Source organism: Ascaphus truei, chromosome 2 (assembly GCF_040206685.1).
Source record: "Ascaphus truei isolate aAscTru1 chromosome 2, aAscTru1.hap1, whole genome shotgun sequence".
Taxonomy (NCBI): domain Eukaryota; kingdom Metazoa; phylum Chordata; class Amphibia; order Anura; family Ascaphidae; genus Ascaphus; species Ascaphus truei.
Genome location: NC_134484.1, coordinates 20,662,776 through 20,682,101, shown reverse-complemented (window position 1 = coordinate 20,682,101; position 19,326 = coordinate 20,662,776). Strand labels below are relative to the sequence as shown.

Here is a 19,326-nt window from a genome sequence, read left to right as displayed (position 1 = left end):
GGTCGCTCTTCTACGCACTTTTTCCAGTTCCATAATGTCTTTTATATGTAGGTGGATTTAATTTCAAGTTCGTTTCTTTCTTCTTCTGAAATTAATGCTGTACACAAAATTAAATATTTTTCGCAATTTACAGTCAGAATTAAGAGACAATCCGCCCAAGGACCAAAGTGAACTAATTCCACTAACATGTTTGTCTTCTCTGGGTAATTTAAATTTATAAAGCACCACCATATTCCGCAGTGTAGTACATTGGGGGAACAAAGTGATATAAATTACATAAAAAGAATGGGCATACCAAATGTGGACAGATAATCACACACAGATACAGGAAGTAACAAGGGCCCTGCTCGTGAGAGCTTACAGTCTACAGGATTAATGCCTTTTTTTTCTTTAAATCAAAGCTGGATAAAGTTCTACTTGGCAGGGACTTTATCCCCCTTGTGTGTGATATCACTATGTGACGTCTCCGTGCGCTCAACCAATACTTGCACAGCCAAAATTCCCCCTCCCACCTCATCGGCTATATGAGGACATGGTGGGATACGGGAAATATACCACTCCACATGTATCCCCCCTTCTTACACAGCGCACTCACCCTCTTTCTTACTCATAAACACCACATTCACACCTCTTCCTTACACCACACACATTACCCTGCCATGAATAGGCCCTGTCCCCTAAAGCAGCAATCCATTACCCACCTAACACAACCATTTCCTTCATTTTTACCAGTCATTTTGTTGCTGTATTTTACAATATCACCCTTTTTTAATTCTGTTGTATTAATAATAATAAAAAAAAATGTTGTGATGGGTTTATTTTAAAAGGCTTCCTGCTGCTAGTCCTGTAATAATGCAGAGGCAAAATCCCTTACCCTGACATCAGTAGCATCCCCGTGCCGGATATTGCTGGCCCATGTTGCTGGCTCACTGTTGCTTTCAAAATAATGGAAGACCTTGAGCACTCGCTCCATGGCGCCCGGAGAACGCTCCATCCCAGTGCTCAGGCGGGACTTTGCGTTTGAGCTCGGCGTGTGGTTCAGGTTTGGGTCCAGATAAGCAGCTGCCATAGTCTTGCTAGATGCTAGGTGTCTGTCATATTCTGAAACAGAAAACAAGTCACATTATTTACAGTAAGACGGTGTATTGTTATTAGTGTCTCTGCAACAAGGGACGAACGAACAAATGAATAATACAAAAATACCACTATACAGTTTATAGACATGCCTGGTTCCTAAGGCTGCGCTTATAGTGCCTTGCGACGGCGACGGCGCTCCGAAACAAATACATTGACTCCGTCGCAAGCGCTTATAGTAAGCGCGACGGCGCAACCAAAAATTGAGGCCGGGTCTAGTTATTTTTTTTAGAGACAGTCGCCACATGTTACTGTCTCTAAACAAATCAGAGACCACGGCCCGTTCCCTTTTGTGACGTCACTGGCCTTGTCGCCAGCGACGTCGCTTAATATCAAATTATAACAGTCGCTGGTGGCGACGTCATCGGTCGCGTCGCCGTTGCCAGCACTATAAGCGCGGCCTTAGACAACTGGAGACAATGGTACACAGAACGTTGTAATTAGTAATGAGAAGGCTAGCTGTTGTAATTAAGTAATAATCCCCTCAGAACAGGGCATTACTGGCCAATAATGCCCTGGCTGGAAGAGTTGAAGGCCCGAGGTGAGCCGAACTTTAACCCTCCCCCCCCCAATTCAACTGAATCTGCTCAGAAAATCTCAGTCAGCTCGGGATGGGGAGGAGCCAACCCGTGGCTGATATTTCCTGACCAATCCCCTGCCCTGTCTCAGCTGTTCTGAAAGCTGATTGGCTGGAAATAAACACATTGAAAACTGCACTTTGCAAGCTGCTAAAATTCCGGGCATTACTGATTGGATAATGCCCGGAATTTTAACCAATCAGAGAGCAGGGTTTTCAAAAATGCCCAGAATTTTACTACTTTAGCCTATAATACATTATACTGCACAGAAAGGAGCAATCCAAGACAGTTTTCCTTTCAATACAGGTTTGAAGCAGGGGGGCTCCGGAGCTGAACTCCCATTAATTTCAGCTCTGGGCCCCCCTGCTTCCAGAGATCCTTACCTCCGAAGGGTGTGCAGGTGCTGCTACAGTTCAAAAGCTCCCGTGTCACATGGGCCAATAGGAAGCCGCACCGAGTGACTTCATGGCCTCCTATTGGCCCGCAGGGCCTGGGAGCTTTGCAAACCAGCCATATAGTTAACAGTGGAGCGGCTACCGGCACTACAAAGGCAAGTACCTCCGGAAGCAGGGGATCCCCAGAGCGGAAATGAATGGGGTTCAGGTACGGAGGCCCCCTTATTGTAAACTGTATTTAAAGAAAAATTGGGGAGAAAAAAGGGAAAAAAACGCGTGTGTTCTGGCCCCCGTTTGAGTCTCCCGGGTATGTGAATGTGGTCATTTCTCAGTATATTTCTTGTTACAAATGTAACTCCCTTTCCTCCCTGTCTCAGGCGGTTGCCTAGCAACTCCTGCACTGGCCTGATTTGGTTTCTTCCAGGACCCCTGGCTGTTGGTATCTCCCTGCATGTCAGGTTATATCACCTTCCTTTCCAGGCCAGCAGCCACCCCTCTCAGTGTTTCCCCAGAACAAAGCATTGCTTTGTCACCTTCCTCTCACACACACTACCTCCCAGGTATTTTATGCTTTCTGTACACCCCCTCAAAGAAAGTTAGAGGAAATAGGACTCCGGGTGCATTCACTCTCACTTCTGCCAGCAGTCTAAGTTCTATCAAAACTAAAGCGGTCTCACATTTTAATCTGGTCTGTAACTGTTACATACGCCTATAATATATTATCTCTAACTGTGCATGCAATGTCTTGTATATAATGTACTGTATAACCCTGCTCACTCATTGTAACTATGTACTGTATTTGTAACCATGTATCTCTCATAACTCTGTGCCCAGGACATACTTGAAAACGAGAGGTAACTCAATGTATTCCTTCCTGGTAAAATATTTTATAAATAAATAATTTAAAGGGGCCGGGTTTAACTGCCTGATCCTGCTCATTAGCTACAGTGAGCCTGGGCCAGAACTTACCACTTGAATGTGCAGTTACTGCTATACATAATGAACCTGATACTTCTTTACATCACAACCCCCCCCCCACTCTCCCCCTTCCCCCTCCCCCCACTTCAGTTCTAAAGTTCTTAACACTTCAAATATCACAAGTATCCGTACAGACACCACAGGTGGGGTGGGATCCTGGAATCTAATTAAGCCATGAAGTTGTATGAAAGATTTCTTCTGAAACGCTCATCCAATGTCATTAATATATACAAATGTGTAGATCTTCAACCTTTAATATACTGATAAATAAGCCCATTTAACGTGCTGTATATGCAAGCAGATTGAAACACGTTCATGTAGTACAAGTAATGACTTCCACCTATACGATTATATAGGCATTTACTAAAACAACTGGCACGATTGATATTTTGGTGCATTTATTAGGCAGTGTTTGATTTAGATTCTCTTCATTCTTTGAACACTCCTTGCAAAGCATGGCTGTATAAAGTATATAATTGTAATCAGTGTGGTTTCCCTCCTGCGGAGAACAGCTGTATTTATTCCTACATAAGAGAAAATGATCTAGTCAACTGCAAGACTAAACATCCCGTTTCACTCAAATCTAACCTTTCAGAGGCAGTGTAAAAATAATTAGAGAGCTGCTGCTAGAAATACAATTTTCCACTTCATAAAACTTCAACACACAAGACAGAAACAACCTCCAAAAACAGTATTCATTCAAAATTAAGCGTTGCTATTAACGGTGCAGTTCCACTGCTCAGCACACCTTTAGTAAATGTCACCACTGTCACACTTCATCTTCATTATACATTTTACAGTAATCCTCCAGTCTTCCTGTTGCAAGCAGGAGGAACTTAAATATTTAAAAATGACCAAAAAGAAGATTTGCAATAAACTTCTGAACAATTTAGCTTCACCATAGTCCCACACTTCCTCCAGGAACAAATGACACTTATCACCCTAGATCACACTGAATCTGTGGGGTGCGATTTTAGCATCTGTTGAGAATTGTATACGTTTCTTCTCCCACTTGCACATGGATATTTAAAGGATGTAGAAAATAATAAGATCCAGTATATGGCTGAGGTCAAACCATGAGGGGAATGGATGTCCCGAAGACATTCACAACATTCAGCAACATAACTTTGTTGTCCAAACACAAGCCACCCAGAAGATCCCATTCCTCCCGGTGTGAGTTGAAGTTCTGAGCTTACATGCTCTATATGTTGTAGGTCCTGCATTTTGGTCACCCCCACTCAAATCTTAACTTTCATTTTCGTAATATTAAGGCTTACTGTTAAATGTGCAATGGGGAGACTGGAGGGATACAAAAGGTTTATGGGAAGGGGATTCCGCCACCATCTTTAAAACCCAAGGTCTTATTTCCGCATGTTCGCAAACCCAATCAACGATTTGTAATGAAGCATCGGATTTATCACAGATTATCAGGACATAACATCTGCTGATGTACTTTGTGACCTCCTCCTTCACCCCTGTACCCACCATCAGGAAGCCAGGGAAAACTCCACAAAGATGGGGACTCTGAGGACTTTAATGGTTGGTGGAGAGATTCCATACCCAAAATCATGAGGAGAATTACCTTGAAGTTGCATCATCAACCTAGGTTTAAAATGAGCAGCTACTGTATATTAATAAGATGCCCAGACTGGGGGGAGACCCAGAGTGAAGATTGGTGCACCACAAGTACAGATTTGGCTGGTAACACTGTGCCATACACTTTGCAGAGCTCTGGAGAATAACACCCCTTCAAAAAGTTTCTACATTTCTATCAAGACGTTTCCGATATTTCCAAGACGAGGAACTCCCAGGAATTGAGTCAGACACACAGAATGAACTGTTAACTTATGACATTTTGCTCTTTTCTAACATTTTAAAGACTGATTGATTGTGACTAAGCCTGCTGAAATTCAGGAGGCATGTATTGAATGATAGAGTGATTAATCACATGTAAACAATTCCTTGCCTGCATAACAGCACAAACTGTGCATCAGGCACCTGTGACACAGATAAATATACAGCCAAACTACAATTTTCTACATTTCATCCACTAATTTGGTGTACTTTAATAGCACCATGTACCATGCAATTTCACAAAGATCAACTAAACGAATCCCATGAGCATTAAATCAAATCAATAGTACAACGGCAACTTCTAACGGCTTCCCAACCGAAAAATGTGACTAAAAATGCACTCTAGTGAATTTATTACTGCAGCACAATTTCTTAGTGAGATCTGCAAATGCCCTCCATATTTATAAGTGCACTCACACCTTGCACGAGAAGATCACAACCAGCTATGGATTCTGGCTTTAGGTTCTAACTTAAAAGACACCAACTGATCCACTTGCACTTTCAGTTAAAACCGATAAACACTGGAAATGAAGCCTCCTTTCCTATTAAATCCCACCACTTGTGGCCCCCTGTAACAGACAGACATCATGGGGGAGTATGGAAACGGGGGGCGGGGACAGGGGGCGGGGGAGTACGGAAACGGGGGGAGGAGTATAGAGGGGGGGGGGGAGTATGGAAATGGGGGGGAGTATGGAAACGGGGGGGGGGTATGGAAATTGGGGGGGGTGTATGGAAACATGGGGGGGGTATGGAAACAGGGGGGGGGGGGGGGAAGAGCACTGAAAACACCAAATTCAAGTGCGTGTCAATTTTCCTTTTTTGATTTGTTTTAAAGTGTTTGTTTTCATTGTTAACACGGATTATTTTTTAATGCATCAAAAAACACACACACACAAAACAGGAAGAACTCTGATTTTCTGAAAAAATAAACACCAGAATCCGAAATCCTTAAATATATCATATATCCCAAGTACATACGCACCCACACTTTAACAAACATTATACTTATACAATAAAACTAAAACTATATTTTCTCTGATGTTGGCAGGTTAGTTCACCCTTTCCCCAATACCTTGAAAAGCTCCGGCAGATACAGGACGGAGTGGATCAGGGATAAAGAGAGAGTGAAATGAAAGACAGAAAATCCTCACTGTGGGAAGTAAACCCTTCTGTTCAAAGGATCTCTTCAAAAAGCAACAGGAGATTAAACTTCTTTTCTAGTCACATCATGTGCTGGCAGCTTAAATGAAGGAGTCAGAAGGACACGAGGCCACTGAATGACCGACCCTACTTTAGACATGGTACTTAGGGCTTGCTGCTTCTTCTGAACGCCTTTCTAATATGACGGGAAGGAAACATTTGCCTCCAGTTAGGGAAAAGTTCTAAAGGAGAAGTTTAAAAAAGGCATCAGGATTACATCCTGACAAGGAAGAAATATGCGCCTCGGAGGGATTCATGGGAAGAACACACCCTTCTAGGTGGGGTTTGTACACAAAGCTGTGGTTTACAAGGGAACCAGTTAACTATTTCTAGCCAAGCGTTGGTCAAAGCTGCTAGCTAAACACCTGTGCAGGTTCTTTGCTATGTACGGCTGCCTCCTAAGGCAGCAAGGGGATTACAATGCTTCCAACAAACACTGCATGAGAATGCATCGCACCTGCAGGAAGTGCACAGGACAGAGATTTACACTTACCCATTGCTTATTGAACGAGGCAAGCCACAGTGACCCGAGGTGTATTCCTGGATTACAGGAAGCCAGGGAAGATCATTAGGAAACCCGTTCCAGTTCGGAGATACAGATGTATCGGACGTCATTACACCCGCTAGCGTGTACAGTGATGCGGCAGCTCAGTCCCTTTTTCATGGGCAGCTAATACAAATGGTGTCTGCTCCCACTGGCAGGTTGCGTGTTCCCCACTGCAACATGTCAGCAAAAACATCTGTTATATCTGTATAACGTCTAACATATTCTGTTAGTTCAGTATTGCTCGATTAGACAAACATTTTAGATTTAGAACTATCCAATGTTTGTAAGCTTTAAAAAAAAAGGGGGGGGGGAAATGGGTCTAATTCCAGGTGTAAAAAGGAATATCCCGTACTGTATAAACCTGGGGTGGGAAACTCCAGTCCTCAAGGGCCACCAACAGGTCAGGTTTTCAGGATATCCCTGCTTCAGCCCAGGTCTTTGACTGAGCCACCTATGCTGAAGCAGGGATATCCTTAAAACATGACCTGTTGGTGGCCCTTGAGGACTGGAGTTGGCCGCCCCAGGTTTATACAGTACAGGATATTCCTCCGCGTGAGAAATAGAACATAGAAAAGACAGGATGGAAATGTGCCGCTCGTATAAAGCAGATTCCCATAGTCACATCTATATGGCTCGAGTCCTTCTCCACAGCCACAGCAAATCGCTTCATTGTGAACAAAGAAACATGCACTTTCAAACGTCACAGGGGCTGAGCAAGACCGTGAAAGATATAGGTCCAGTTTAACTAAACAGCGTGTTAATACATTATGGCATATTTAAATGACCACGGTTAGTGCTTTGTACCACCTAGTAAATATACACCACAGTGTACCATCTTTAAATGGTTAAAATGAATCATTTTTCATTGTAGATTCGCTGTAGCTTGTGATACGGAGTGCGTACAGTTTTCCCCCTGTGCTGCCACCCTCCCCCCCCCCTCTGCTCAAGGCACCCCTCCTTACCTAGTCTCCGGCGTTCTGATGTCACATTGCCATGGCAACGCACCTTCACGTGACCCCCCTCCCCCGCGCAGCTTCATTTGGCGCCGCTTTACCATGGCGACATGATGCCAGTAGTCACCGGGGCCAAGGTAAGAGAACTTAGGCTGCGGCCCCAGTGTGTTATACAGCGCACGGCTCGGCGCGCACTGTGCGTACAAGTACCGCCGCTCAATGGGGCTGGGCCGAGAAAGTACCTCTGCGTGCATTTGGCAGCCGCCCTGTACGACCATTTTTTAAAAAGACATGCAAATTGAGCTTACAACTTGCGGAGGCGTGGCCACGCCCCCGCCGGCGGTTTATCCAATGAGAGCGAACCAGCCACCGCAGCCACACCCCCGTCGCAATCTCTCCCTCTCCACGCAGACCTCAGATTGCAGTGAAGCACTGTGCACACGCCGCTCCCCCCCCCCGGCGCACGTGCTACAGTGCTGACTGGGACCGCAGCCTTACAGTGTAAGGAATTGGGGATCACATCCTCTGTGGCGTGTTCCCTCCTTACCTCCTGCTGCACAGCATCCCGTTGCAAGTGATCTGAGAGTGCGACCCTGCTCTGAATTATCGACCCTGGCTTGCCTCAGACCTTCCGACCTTCTCCGTCCCTGACCACGGCAAACCGACAATCTACTTCTCTACTGGCTCCAACCCTTGACCTCGGCACCTCGGACTCTGATTATTCTCCTGGCACCTAACCCACTCTCTCCAACCCAGACCCGGCGATCTTTCCTATCCACCCTCCAGGCGCGCCTCCGCTGCTGTGGGTGCGCATTTCTATACTTTCCCACCTCAGTACCGGTGTCCCGCCTTGTTCGTGGTGAGCGCAAGCCTTACACTGAGGCATTCGCCGCTTCCCAGGCATTTAATTTAAATGCCTTTGGAGAGCGCGGGGCCTCTAAGCGCTGCGCCCCCCACGAAAAGCCCCCCCCAGTTTGCGCACAGCTGCCTTAAGGGACCAACTTCTGAATTATTTATGGATGAAATTATAGTGTAGTTTCCCAAACCTCACTGGTTTCTTCAAATGTACCATCAGCACATATTTGTTTATTATGTATATTGTAACCACATTTTTTAAAAGTGTTAGTTTAAGGCCCATAGCATCAAAGGGGTTAATTATTGTGGTATTCGTGAGCGAAAGCCTAGAGAAAATCTGCATGGTGTGACGAGTGTTTGGCTCATGCTATCGGGCTGGGAGTTTGCAAGACATCGAAATTAATGAACGGTTTCCACAAAGGGGGCTATTTGTTGGTGTAGGTCATTCATGCAATGACTGCCTGTGTGCAGGAGAGCAGATTCATTTACAGATTAGAACCACTTGGCCTATCTTGTCTGACCACTTTCTGATCGTCTGTAAAGCCTCAGACCCGATTTGATCTTTGGCTTTGTGTCATATTTAGGACATTCTTCTATCTACCCAACGCATTGTATTTTATAAAGTAAGACATTGCTTCGATATTAAAAAAAAAAAAAGTAACAACGTGTGTGTGTCTCACGGATTAGAAATCTAATCTGGGTTTGTTTAATCCCACTGCCATCTGGATGATTTTCTCTTGGCAATTTAAAGCCCAAATCCTCAAATGCAGCTAAACAAGGTCTATATAAAACTGGATTAAAATAAATGGGCAACAAATGTATGTATATGATTTTTAGTATTTAAAATTGCCAGTTAATGAAGCCACAATGAATCCGCACGAGTGCATGCCACCGACAGTGATATAAATGTATGAACTAAAAGGAATAACCAAAACACATTCATCATTTACGTTTTAAGTGTCAAATTAAGAAACAAATATATTTTTCTTATCTTTGCCCCCTCCCCTTTTACTAACCTCTTCATTTCCCACTTCAATACTTATCACACAATTTTAGAAATGCTCAATATTGAGGGCACTATTAAAAATGGACACTGGTGAATTTTCCGAGAACTGGTTCAAAACTTTCCAGGCATCTTTCAAAATTCATAATCCCACAGGTACCTTATCCAACAGTTCGTGCTAAAAATACTGTGTCTGCTCTACTGAGTTGTGTGACAACTCAGTCACTTTACAGGCTCTTCTCTCTCACATTAAGGCAGGAAAGGTTCGCTTCAGCATTGGATCCTCTGCCACCTTGGGACCTCGGCCGCGGCTCCAGCCCAGCCCCTGCTTCTGAGAAGACTCTGGAGATTCTGCATTCTCCTGACGAATCTGCCAATCCAGGCTGCAGCACATCTCAGCTCCTTTCCGACATATGCTTTCCCGACGTCCCAGGACCATCTTTTTTTTTTTTTTATAACTTCAAGTTTATTGGAAGATTTTCAATATAAATAGCATCGCAATACAAATAACATGAACATTCACAGTATTACAGTCATGTACGATACTGCTAAACTCTCCCTCTGGAGCAACAAGTGTTCACGTGTTAAACATAATATCTCTAAAACCAGCTGGGATATTTATGTAATTTAAACTTGGGGGAACAAAAAAAATTAAAATTAAGGGGGGGGGGGGGAGGGAGGGAAGGGGGGGGTGCGCGGGCACGCTGCACTGCCTCTTTCCGATAAGTGGCTGGTAGATTAGCTATGCACAGTTTGTTTGCCGACTTCTTGGGCCGCCCAAAGTGTTCATATGGTGTGTCCTCAACTAGGTCTCGTAATCCGTTCCGTTTTCTTTGTACGAGAATGCACTTGGGATTATCAATGCCATATCGTGGCTACCTCAACCCCCGGGATGTCCGTCTGTTCCAGCCAAGGCGTCCAGACTTTTAGATATTTTTCGCCAGTGTCATTGACCAGACTCGTCAATTTCTCCATCTGGCATATGTACCATAATCAATTCCGAATTTTTGGGATATTTGGGATCTCTGGTTGTTTCCACATAGCTGCGATCTCGCACCTCGTTGCTGTTGCAAAATGTGCAACTAGTACTATGGAGAGAGACCTCGCTCAAACCCCTAGATGGAGTAGCGTGCTGCCAAGGGAGTGTCGTGATAGAGATGGGGGAGTGTACCTGAGGCAGGTACAGAAGGTCCCTTATATTGGCGCACAGCAGACCCTTATAATATAATATGGTCAGGGGTGAATAAATGTGTACAAAGCAAAAAAATAAAAAATGTTTATTAAATATCTTTAAAATGTTGTGTGGTGTTATTCACTCTGATATAAATAGACTGGATAAGTCTATACTAGTATAGACTTATCCAGTCTATTTTTATCAGAGTGAATAACACCACACAACATTTTAAAGATATTTAATAAACATTTTTTATTTTTTTGCTTTGTACACATTTATTCACCCCTGACCATATTATATTATAAGGGTCTGCTGTGCGCCAATATAAGGGACCTTCTGTACCTGCCTCAGGTACACTCCCCCATCTCTAAAATGTGCAACTAGTTTATTGCCTGATTTTGAAAGGCCCTTCCATGGTCTGCTCAATAGGAACAGCCACGGATCAGGGGGAATTGTGAGGTCAAAAATCCTCTGGATCCAATGTCTAATCTCCTCCCACAGGTGTGAGATCCGAGGGCAAGACCAAAGCATGTGCAACAGGTCCGCCGATTCTCCGCACTGTTTGGGACACAGCGGGGAGTATCCTGTGACAAACCTTGATAATTTTAATGGGGTGAGGTACCACCTCATCAGTACTTTATATGCATTCTCCTTCAAAGTAGTGCATATGGAGCTCTTAGCAGTAGCCTCTAAAATAGCCGTCCAGTCGTCCTCCTCCAATTCCTCCCCCAAATCTGTTTCCCATCTAATTTGGTACGCCAGTTTTTGTCGTTGCTGTGAGCTCCCAGAACCGACCACTTCTCTATAGATCTGCGATGTAAGTCCCTGTGTGTCTGTTTTCGTCAAACAAAGCTTTTCGAATGTGGTTAATGGTGGGAAGGGGGAGTTTTTGGCGAAGAACGCTCGTACCTGGAGGTAGCGGAAGAATTCGGAATGTGGGACATTTTTTTCAGATTGAATTTGTTCGAATGATTTAACTCTGTTCGGTATACCCTCCAGGTCTCTTAACCTAAGATATCTGTATCTTTTCCAAGGCCCTGCGGCGTTTGCCACTAGTCCCGGTGCAAAGTCAGGGTTGCCCCACAAAGGAGCCATCATGGAGCGTCTTGAGGTCAAGGTATGTTTATATTTCGTGGTCTCCCATATCGACAGTGAGTTGGCCACCGAAGAGAGCGGCCGTTCAGCCCATTTAATAGCTGTTTTGGGTAACCATAGCAAATTCTCTATCTCTAATGGGGCACAAGCCCTCTTTTCCAGATCCACCCAACTTTTCAGATCAGGGTTGGTCTGCCATTGTGTGAGTTTACACAATTGCGCCGCCTTGTAATAAGAGACCAGGCAAGGTACCGCTAGGCCTCCTGTCCGCGTGGTTTTTTTCATAATTGTCTTATTTACTCTCGGTTTCCCAGGACCATCTTTAAACATTCCTGCAACTTCCTCAGTAAGTTGAGAACGTCTTTTCTTTACTCTTACTCTTTACCTTGGAAGACTCGGATGCATCATTGGTGCTGAGCACACGCACTCATTGTTACAAGCTTCTGCAGCTTTCTTGCATCCACAGTGAGTTGCTTGCTAATGCAGTTGCTTGGCTCGCTGGAACAAATATTGCTCTTGCTGCTGATGCTCTTTTCCCGCGGCCACATAGGAGTAATCATAACACCTGAAGGGGCACTGTTCAGGGTGACCAGGCTCTTTACACTTCTGGTACTTTGCCATTTCTGGGGCCACACAGGAACGCTTATTCCTGAAGGAGCACCGTCTCCTGTGGCCAGGCTAATTACACAATAAACATTATATCCTCCATTCTTGCACCTTCCAGTGTATTCTTCTCACCGACCTCAGGAGGCGCTACGGCATTAATACGGTTTTGTATAGGCTACAATCACAGCTGGTAGTTACACAGGTGTGGCAGACGTTACTTGCAGTTAGTACCTCTCGTAGGTGTGTGTAACAGTCCTACTCCGGCTGAGCAGCCATTTTAAAAACCCATGTGGCTTTTTTTTCTCTTCCAAACCCACAGACCTTTAGGTGCTATGCCTTTTAGAGTGCCCAAATTCTCCACCAATATTGACAACTCGGTCAATTTGCAGGGTCTTTTCTCTCACATTGACGTTTGTCCTATAGTAGGTGCGGGCGCGCGTGCACGTGACACACGCTTTTTGTGTGTATGCTGTGAGCGAAGGTACTGTGTGTGTATAGATTGTGTGTGTTAATGTATTAAATAATATTTTTATTTAAAAACATGTTGCACAAAAATAATTTTTAAGTATTCAACTTTAACAAATACACACACACGCACACGCACACGCGCACACACGCGCACACTCGCGCACACACGCGCACACACACGCACACACACACACACACACACACACACACACACACACACACACACACACACACACACACGCACACATTTCAGCGGCGCGAAATCTTTCTTTTCCCTGTCTTCCGGCTCCACGCTCACTGCCGCGCGCGCGCGGCACCATTATAGAAAGGCTGACTAACCACAGCCAATTATAAGTGCCACGGCCACTATATAACAGCCCTAAGGCAGGAAACGTAGGGTTCGCTTATCAGGTTTATTAACAAAAAGGGCACAAAACAGAACAAAAACAAAATACCTAGCGCCCTCTGGAGCACTAACATACTTGTTCGTTCCTTAACTACAGATTGGAGAGCGAAGCTCTTTAGCAATATTTCGCCCTTTTATGTCTGTAAGTGACAACACCTGAAGTCTCTCTCTGTGACCCTCTCAGGCTGTGGGCTTGGTCCAAACAACAGGCCCTGCATCCAGCAGGCCTGGGAACTGTTCCAATGGCGTCCTTGCTGGTTGGGGGGAAAGCACAGTTCGGTCAGGCTGCTGACTGCTTTTTAAAGCCCTTGCAATCAGCAGTTAACCAACACACACTAGCTGCTTGCCTAGCTAGGCGTTTAACCTCCTGCATGCTGGAGACAGTCTGTGACTGTCACAGCTGTTTAGACAATTAGGATTTGAAGCCAAAATATGAACATCTTGAACCTAAATATCTTAAATTGTCTGCACAGTTGAAACGCAGTGTGACATACTGTAAGAATGAGTATACGAAGCAGGTTCGGGCAACGGTGGAAAACAAGCTTATACACTTATGAGTTTCTTATTTTATTTTTGAAAAACATGCTAGAAATATTAACAAGTCCACAGTGCTTTCACTGGAACTATAATACTACACTAACAAACAAGATTTTACTAGGCACTTCATGAAGCTCTCTATTTCTGATGCAGAGGAATGTATAATATAATGTTATAACACAATGCTAATGTTCCAGTTATATCTGCAGTTTTATTAATCCATTTACAGACGAGTTATGGTGGGGGAATTTTTTTTATAAAAACCCTTCACTGTAAAATGTACAGCAAATAGAAATATCACTTGTGAGCATATTCACATGTCTAGACAGGTCTGTAACCCTGCCTTTCCTCATTATCTCTTAGCAGAGTGATTTCACTGCAGCCAGGGATTCTGGGAAATTACATGCAAATGAGCAGTGTTCTCAGATAACATATGCACAGATAACAATAAAATACGTTTTACGACAAAGGTTCATTTTGTCTCAATTATCCAAACAGACCATGGCAATCCATAGGCACAAGAGTGATGAATTTTGACCAATTAAAACAATTACGACTATTCCCCTGGGAAGCATATGAACATTTCCTTAAGAAAGAAAGAAACGCTTCATTATCCTTTCTGAATCATCAACTCTTTTGGGGCCTGCCCTATTTTGCACAGTTAAAGCTTACTTTTCAGTGCAGAGCCACTCGAGTTGCTACTGTTGAATGCCGAGTGACATGGCTGATTTAAAAAGCAAAACACACAGTTCCCACCAAAACTGCAGCCTCAGCACGGTCACACTGCTCTGGGGTCCTTATACCCAGTAGAAATAATGCTATTTGGGAGAAACTTTAAAATGCCTCCAAACAGATTAAACCTGGAGGGGCCAACTCCAGTCCTCAAGGGCCACCAACAGGTCAGGTTTTCTGGATATCCCTGCTGCAGTACGGATGACAATCAGTGGCTCAGTCAGACCTGTGCGGAAGCAGGGATATCCTGAAAAACCTGACCTGTTGGTGGTCCTTGAGGACTGGAGTTGGCCACCCCATAATTAAACATTACAAATGCGTGACACGAGTACCTCCCTATAGGTTCTCCAAAGCGTCCCCAAACCTGCTCTGCGCTCATTCTGTTGTCACAGGTGATGCACTGAATAAGTTGCAGGCAAGGATTCTGGGTAGTGACATGCAAAATGAGTGTTACCTTCCATAGCCTCATTGTGTCTGGTTTACAATGAAACACTATTACGTGGCTGAGTGCATAGAAAGATGTGTTTAGCTGAAGCAAGGTAATACTGCGCAACATACGTTCCCAGTTTAAGGTTTGAAAATGCCCGGTCATGATGAAAAGGATGAATAGAAGGAAGATGCATACGTTTACAACTAATAAAAGCCTTAAAGCAAATAAAATCCTATGTACAGTTAGCCTCAAAATATAAAGCCGCTATGTAAAACACTGTAAAATGTATATTAAAAAACAAAGAAAAACAAAGCACTCTGGTTCAGCACCCCCATTTTAAAAGCCAGAGCTGGGTGCAGACGCACCCACACTCCCAATGCCTTTTTACACCACATAAAGCATTACATTTCTGTACCAAGAAAACCCCTATTTAATCATGATATTTTAATGAAATATGCAAAGGGTCATCATTTAGTGACGGGTATCACAAAAAAGTTCAGATTATATACAATTTACCAGAGATATGCTGGTTAAAGGAACTTCTTTAGTAAGTTGAACTGTTGTCCGAGAAATTGATTTTCTTAAGAGCCATCGTATAAAAATAAAAATCTACGTAACAAAAAAACAAACAAACAAAAAAAAAAACTTAAGCACATTAAATTCATACAAAATAAAAAGTCAAGATATCCAACACCATGAAAAAAAAAATGTAAAGCAGCAAGAAACCCAGGGCCCTGAACGTGGCAGAGAACACATGATACCTGCAGCTCTTCAGAGTACTCAGCTCCATCAAAGGGCAGGTTCATTCTGTCAGAGATTAGATGTAACCAATGCTCATGTTTCCTCTGCACAAGATCTGAACATCTGATACTCTGGATCTGTGATTTTCCACCGGGGTTCCGCGGCCACCAGTGGGAGGGAGTGGGGGGGGGAGAGGGAGCGGTGAAAGAGCTGGGTCCCAGGCCCGCCAGCTCCCTATGCAGCAGTGACCCGGCGGCTCCCCAGCAGCCCCGTCACTGCTATTCTTCCTCTCCCTCCATCGTTCAGCACCAAAAGTCGCATCCATCTTCCAGTCAACAGGAGGGGCAGCACCGCAGGCCTCCTTGCCCCAAGGTAAGAGTGTGTGTGTTATATTGTACATGGGTGGGTTATTGGGGGGGGAGGGCGGGAGGGGAGAGAAGCATAAGGGGGGAGGGAAAGAAAGAGGGGGAGAGCGTAAGGGGGGGGGGAAGAGGGGGAGCGTAAGAGGGAGCATAAAGGGGGTGGAAGAGAGGGGGAGCGACGGAACGCAAGTGGTTGAAAGAAGGGGAGTGTAAGGAGTGGGGGAGCATAAAGAGGGGTGGAAAAGAGGGGGTGCGATGGAGCGTTAGTGGGTGAAAGAGGGGGAGTGAAGGAGTGGGGGAGCATAAGGGGGGTGGAAGAGAGGGGGAGCATAAGTAATGGGGGGAAAGGGGAGCATAAGGGTGGGTGGGGGGAGAAGAGGGGGTGAGATGGAGTGTAAGGAGGGGGGACAGAGGGGGTGTTTAAGGAGGGGGAAAAGAGAAGGTGAGAGCATAAAGGTGGGAGATGGGATGCAAGGGGGAACAGTGTAAGAGGGAATTGTAACAGGGGAAGAGACTGTTGAGGAACGGGCTGGGGTTCCCCAGAATTTAACAATCTAATTCTAAGGTTCCTTAACCAAAAAGAAGTGTTTAAAACCACTGCTCTCAATGGTTTATGTATCACTTTCACTCATGTTACCATAATGAATAGTATTGGGCAGCGGTCCTTCATGCCCTCCATTGTCTTTTCTGTAACATATTAAACAGGATTCTCAATGATATTTTTCCAGCTAACTATATCAATGTTAATAATCATGTTTAAGTGTGTGTGTGAGAGTGTGTGAGAGTGTGTGTGTGTGTGTCCAGCTTTCTCTAGAATAACGTAATTATTGAAAGATTACTATAGGCAACAACAGTATGTCGATAGTCACCCACAAGCTCTCCAGTTGGAAAGCAAAAGATGGATTACAGGGGAGCAGTTCTTGTCCTAATGCTTTTTCGTTTATATATTAGCTCATACATTCACTAACCGCCACATGAACCGAATACCAGTTCACAACACGCTGCAAGCCAACAGATTCAACACGCTGCAAGCCAACAGATTCAACACGCTGCAAGCCAACAGATTCAACACGCTGCAAGCCAACAGATTCAACACGCTGCAAGCCAACAGATTCAACACGCTGCAAGCCAACAGATTCAACACGCTGCAAGCCAACAGATTCAACACGCTGCAAGCCAACAGATTCTTTCGCCGTTGGATCTAAAAGTGTTGAAATTACAGGTTAATCCTTTGGCAGCAAAAGCGTTAAACCAGGGATCGAAAAATCCCAGGTGTCTGGTAACCCGGGTGCCTGAAATTTCAGTCCTGGCGTCTGCGATTCTGACCGGTCAGTCACCGCGGCGACCTGCAACAGCGAGCACCATCATGCTTTGCCAGCATGACCACATAAGTACGGTTGGGCGCAGCTGCCTGCCGCAGCGGTGTCTGACAGATCAAACACTGCAACCCTTTGGTGGACACGGGAGGGGAAGAGGGCAAGTGCCGCGAGGGGGAGCAAGGCTAAGCTTTCCGGGACTATGCCCATGCAGCCAACTTGTGGCAGGGGGCACACGCACGCCAGTGTGCTTGTGTCACAAATACACACCGACACAAAGCCACTGTGAGGGGAGAGTGAAGATTTTTTTTGTTGCCAGTTACATACATAAATATACATAAAAAAGGAACTAGAATAGTGCAATAAAAATTAAACACTAAATACAATAAAAGTGATAGTGACAATCTGTGCACAACTAGAAATGGACATGTACACAGCTATATTAGGCTTTGATTCTGTCTACACCTCAACGGTTCTAAATGCATTAAGACAAAAAAGAATTGAAGAAGCGTACACTGATATTATAAAGAACATTTACGAGAATGCCACATCAACTATGAGATTACATGAAGATACAAGCAAGAGTATCGGCAAGGAGTGTGACAGAGAGACACCGTGTCACCAAAGCTTTTCATAGCAACACTTCAATTATTCAAGACATTATATGGGGAAGAAAAAGGAATCAAAAAATCAACACTGAATACCTGAGTCCCATACAATTTGTCGATGAGTGTTATTTTTGCCACAAGTCCAGAAGACCTGCAGTAACAATTCAGAGAACTCTATTAAGCAAGTAAGGATATGGGCCTCCTTCTGAATCTCAGGAAGACCAACGTGATCTTAAACAAATCTATCAACTCTGCGAAGATCAAAATAAACGGAATAGAACCGATGTCTACCATGGCAAGCACATCTCAATGGATAGGAACCTTTTGAATTAAATCAAGAGGAGAATGAAGTTGGATTGAGCACATTTGGAAGAAATCTTTCAAGAGAACCTTCCACTGTTCCTGAAGAAAAGGGTTTTTTTTGACCGGTGTATCCTGCCCACACTCACGTATGGGTGTGAAACTTGGACCCTAAATGCAAAGATCATTCAGAAGCTTCAGACAACTCAAAGAAGCATGGAGAGATGCATGCTGGGTATTACCAAAAGAGACAGGAAAAAGAATGAATAGGTTTGAAACTAAAACAAAATAAAGTGTGTGCAGAGCACACGCATTTTAAGTGAAACTTCATCTTTTGTCACAGAAATTGTATTTGTAATGGTGATGTTTTTAATTAAAAGTCATAAACACAGACTTACAACGCATGTTTTAGCTATTTGCACGTCTACATTTATAGTAACTGAATTACTTGAGTGTCACTGTGTATGCGCGCCAGTCAGTGTGTGTGTCAGTCACTGTGTGTGTGTCTGTTTCTGACAGTGTGTATCACGGTGTCTGTGTGGCGCCCAGCATGTCCTGCAGGCTCTCCCAGCGCTCCCCCCTCGCACTGCCAGGACACCGCGCTCAGTGCTCTTCCCCCCTCTCCCTCCAGCGGTGCTGCGGCGATAGCGCTCAGCACACTCCCCCCGGCAATGTGGTGCTGCGGTGACACGGCACTCAGCGCTCTTCCCCAACCCCTCCCTCCGGTGGTGCAGGGACACGGCGCTCAGCGCTCTCCCCCCCCCCCTCCATCCGGCGGTGCTGCAGGGACACGGCACGCTCTCCCGCTCTTCCCCCTTCCCCCCCCACCCCGTTACCGGACACAGCTTTCCGTGTCCCCTGCCCGGACAGCCTCCCCTCTCTGCTCCCCCCAGCGGTGAAGAGATCTCGGGGGATTTTGTAAGGTGTATGTCTCTCCATCCTCCCCCTCCCCCGCTGATGGCCTCTTCTGCCAGCAGTGACGTCTATGGAATTTTGTTACAACACAAGGGATTTTTCCTATCACAACCCTGCACAAGGGTGAAGAAACGCGTTC

General features: G+C 44.9%; 1 protein-coding gene across 19 annotated transcripts in view; it reads right to left on the bottom strand.

The window, feature by feature from the left end:
- Positions 1 to 19,326, bottom strand: part of PTK2 (protein tyrosine kinase 2) — a 338,626-nt gene that overhangs the window by 196,136 nt on the left and 123,164 nt on the right. For 18 of the 19 annotated variants that reach the window (XM_075581727.1, XM_075581721.1, XM_075581682.1 and 15 more), the window contains one exon: positions 875 to 1,101. In XM_075581727.1, coding sequence (XP_075437842.1) covers positions 875 to 1,069 — 195 coding nt within the window. In that variant the 5' untranslated portion in view covers positions 1,070 to 1,101. Of the gene's footprint in view, positions 1 to 874; positions 1,102 to 6,011; positions 6,307 to 19,326 lie in introns of those variants that run through there. The other variant, XM_075581726.1, reaches the window with a different exon arrangement.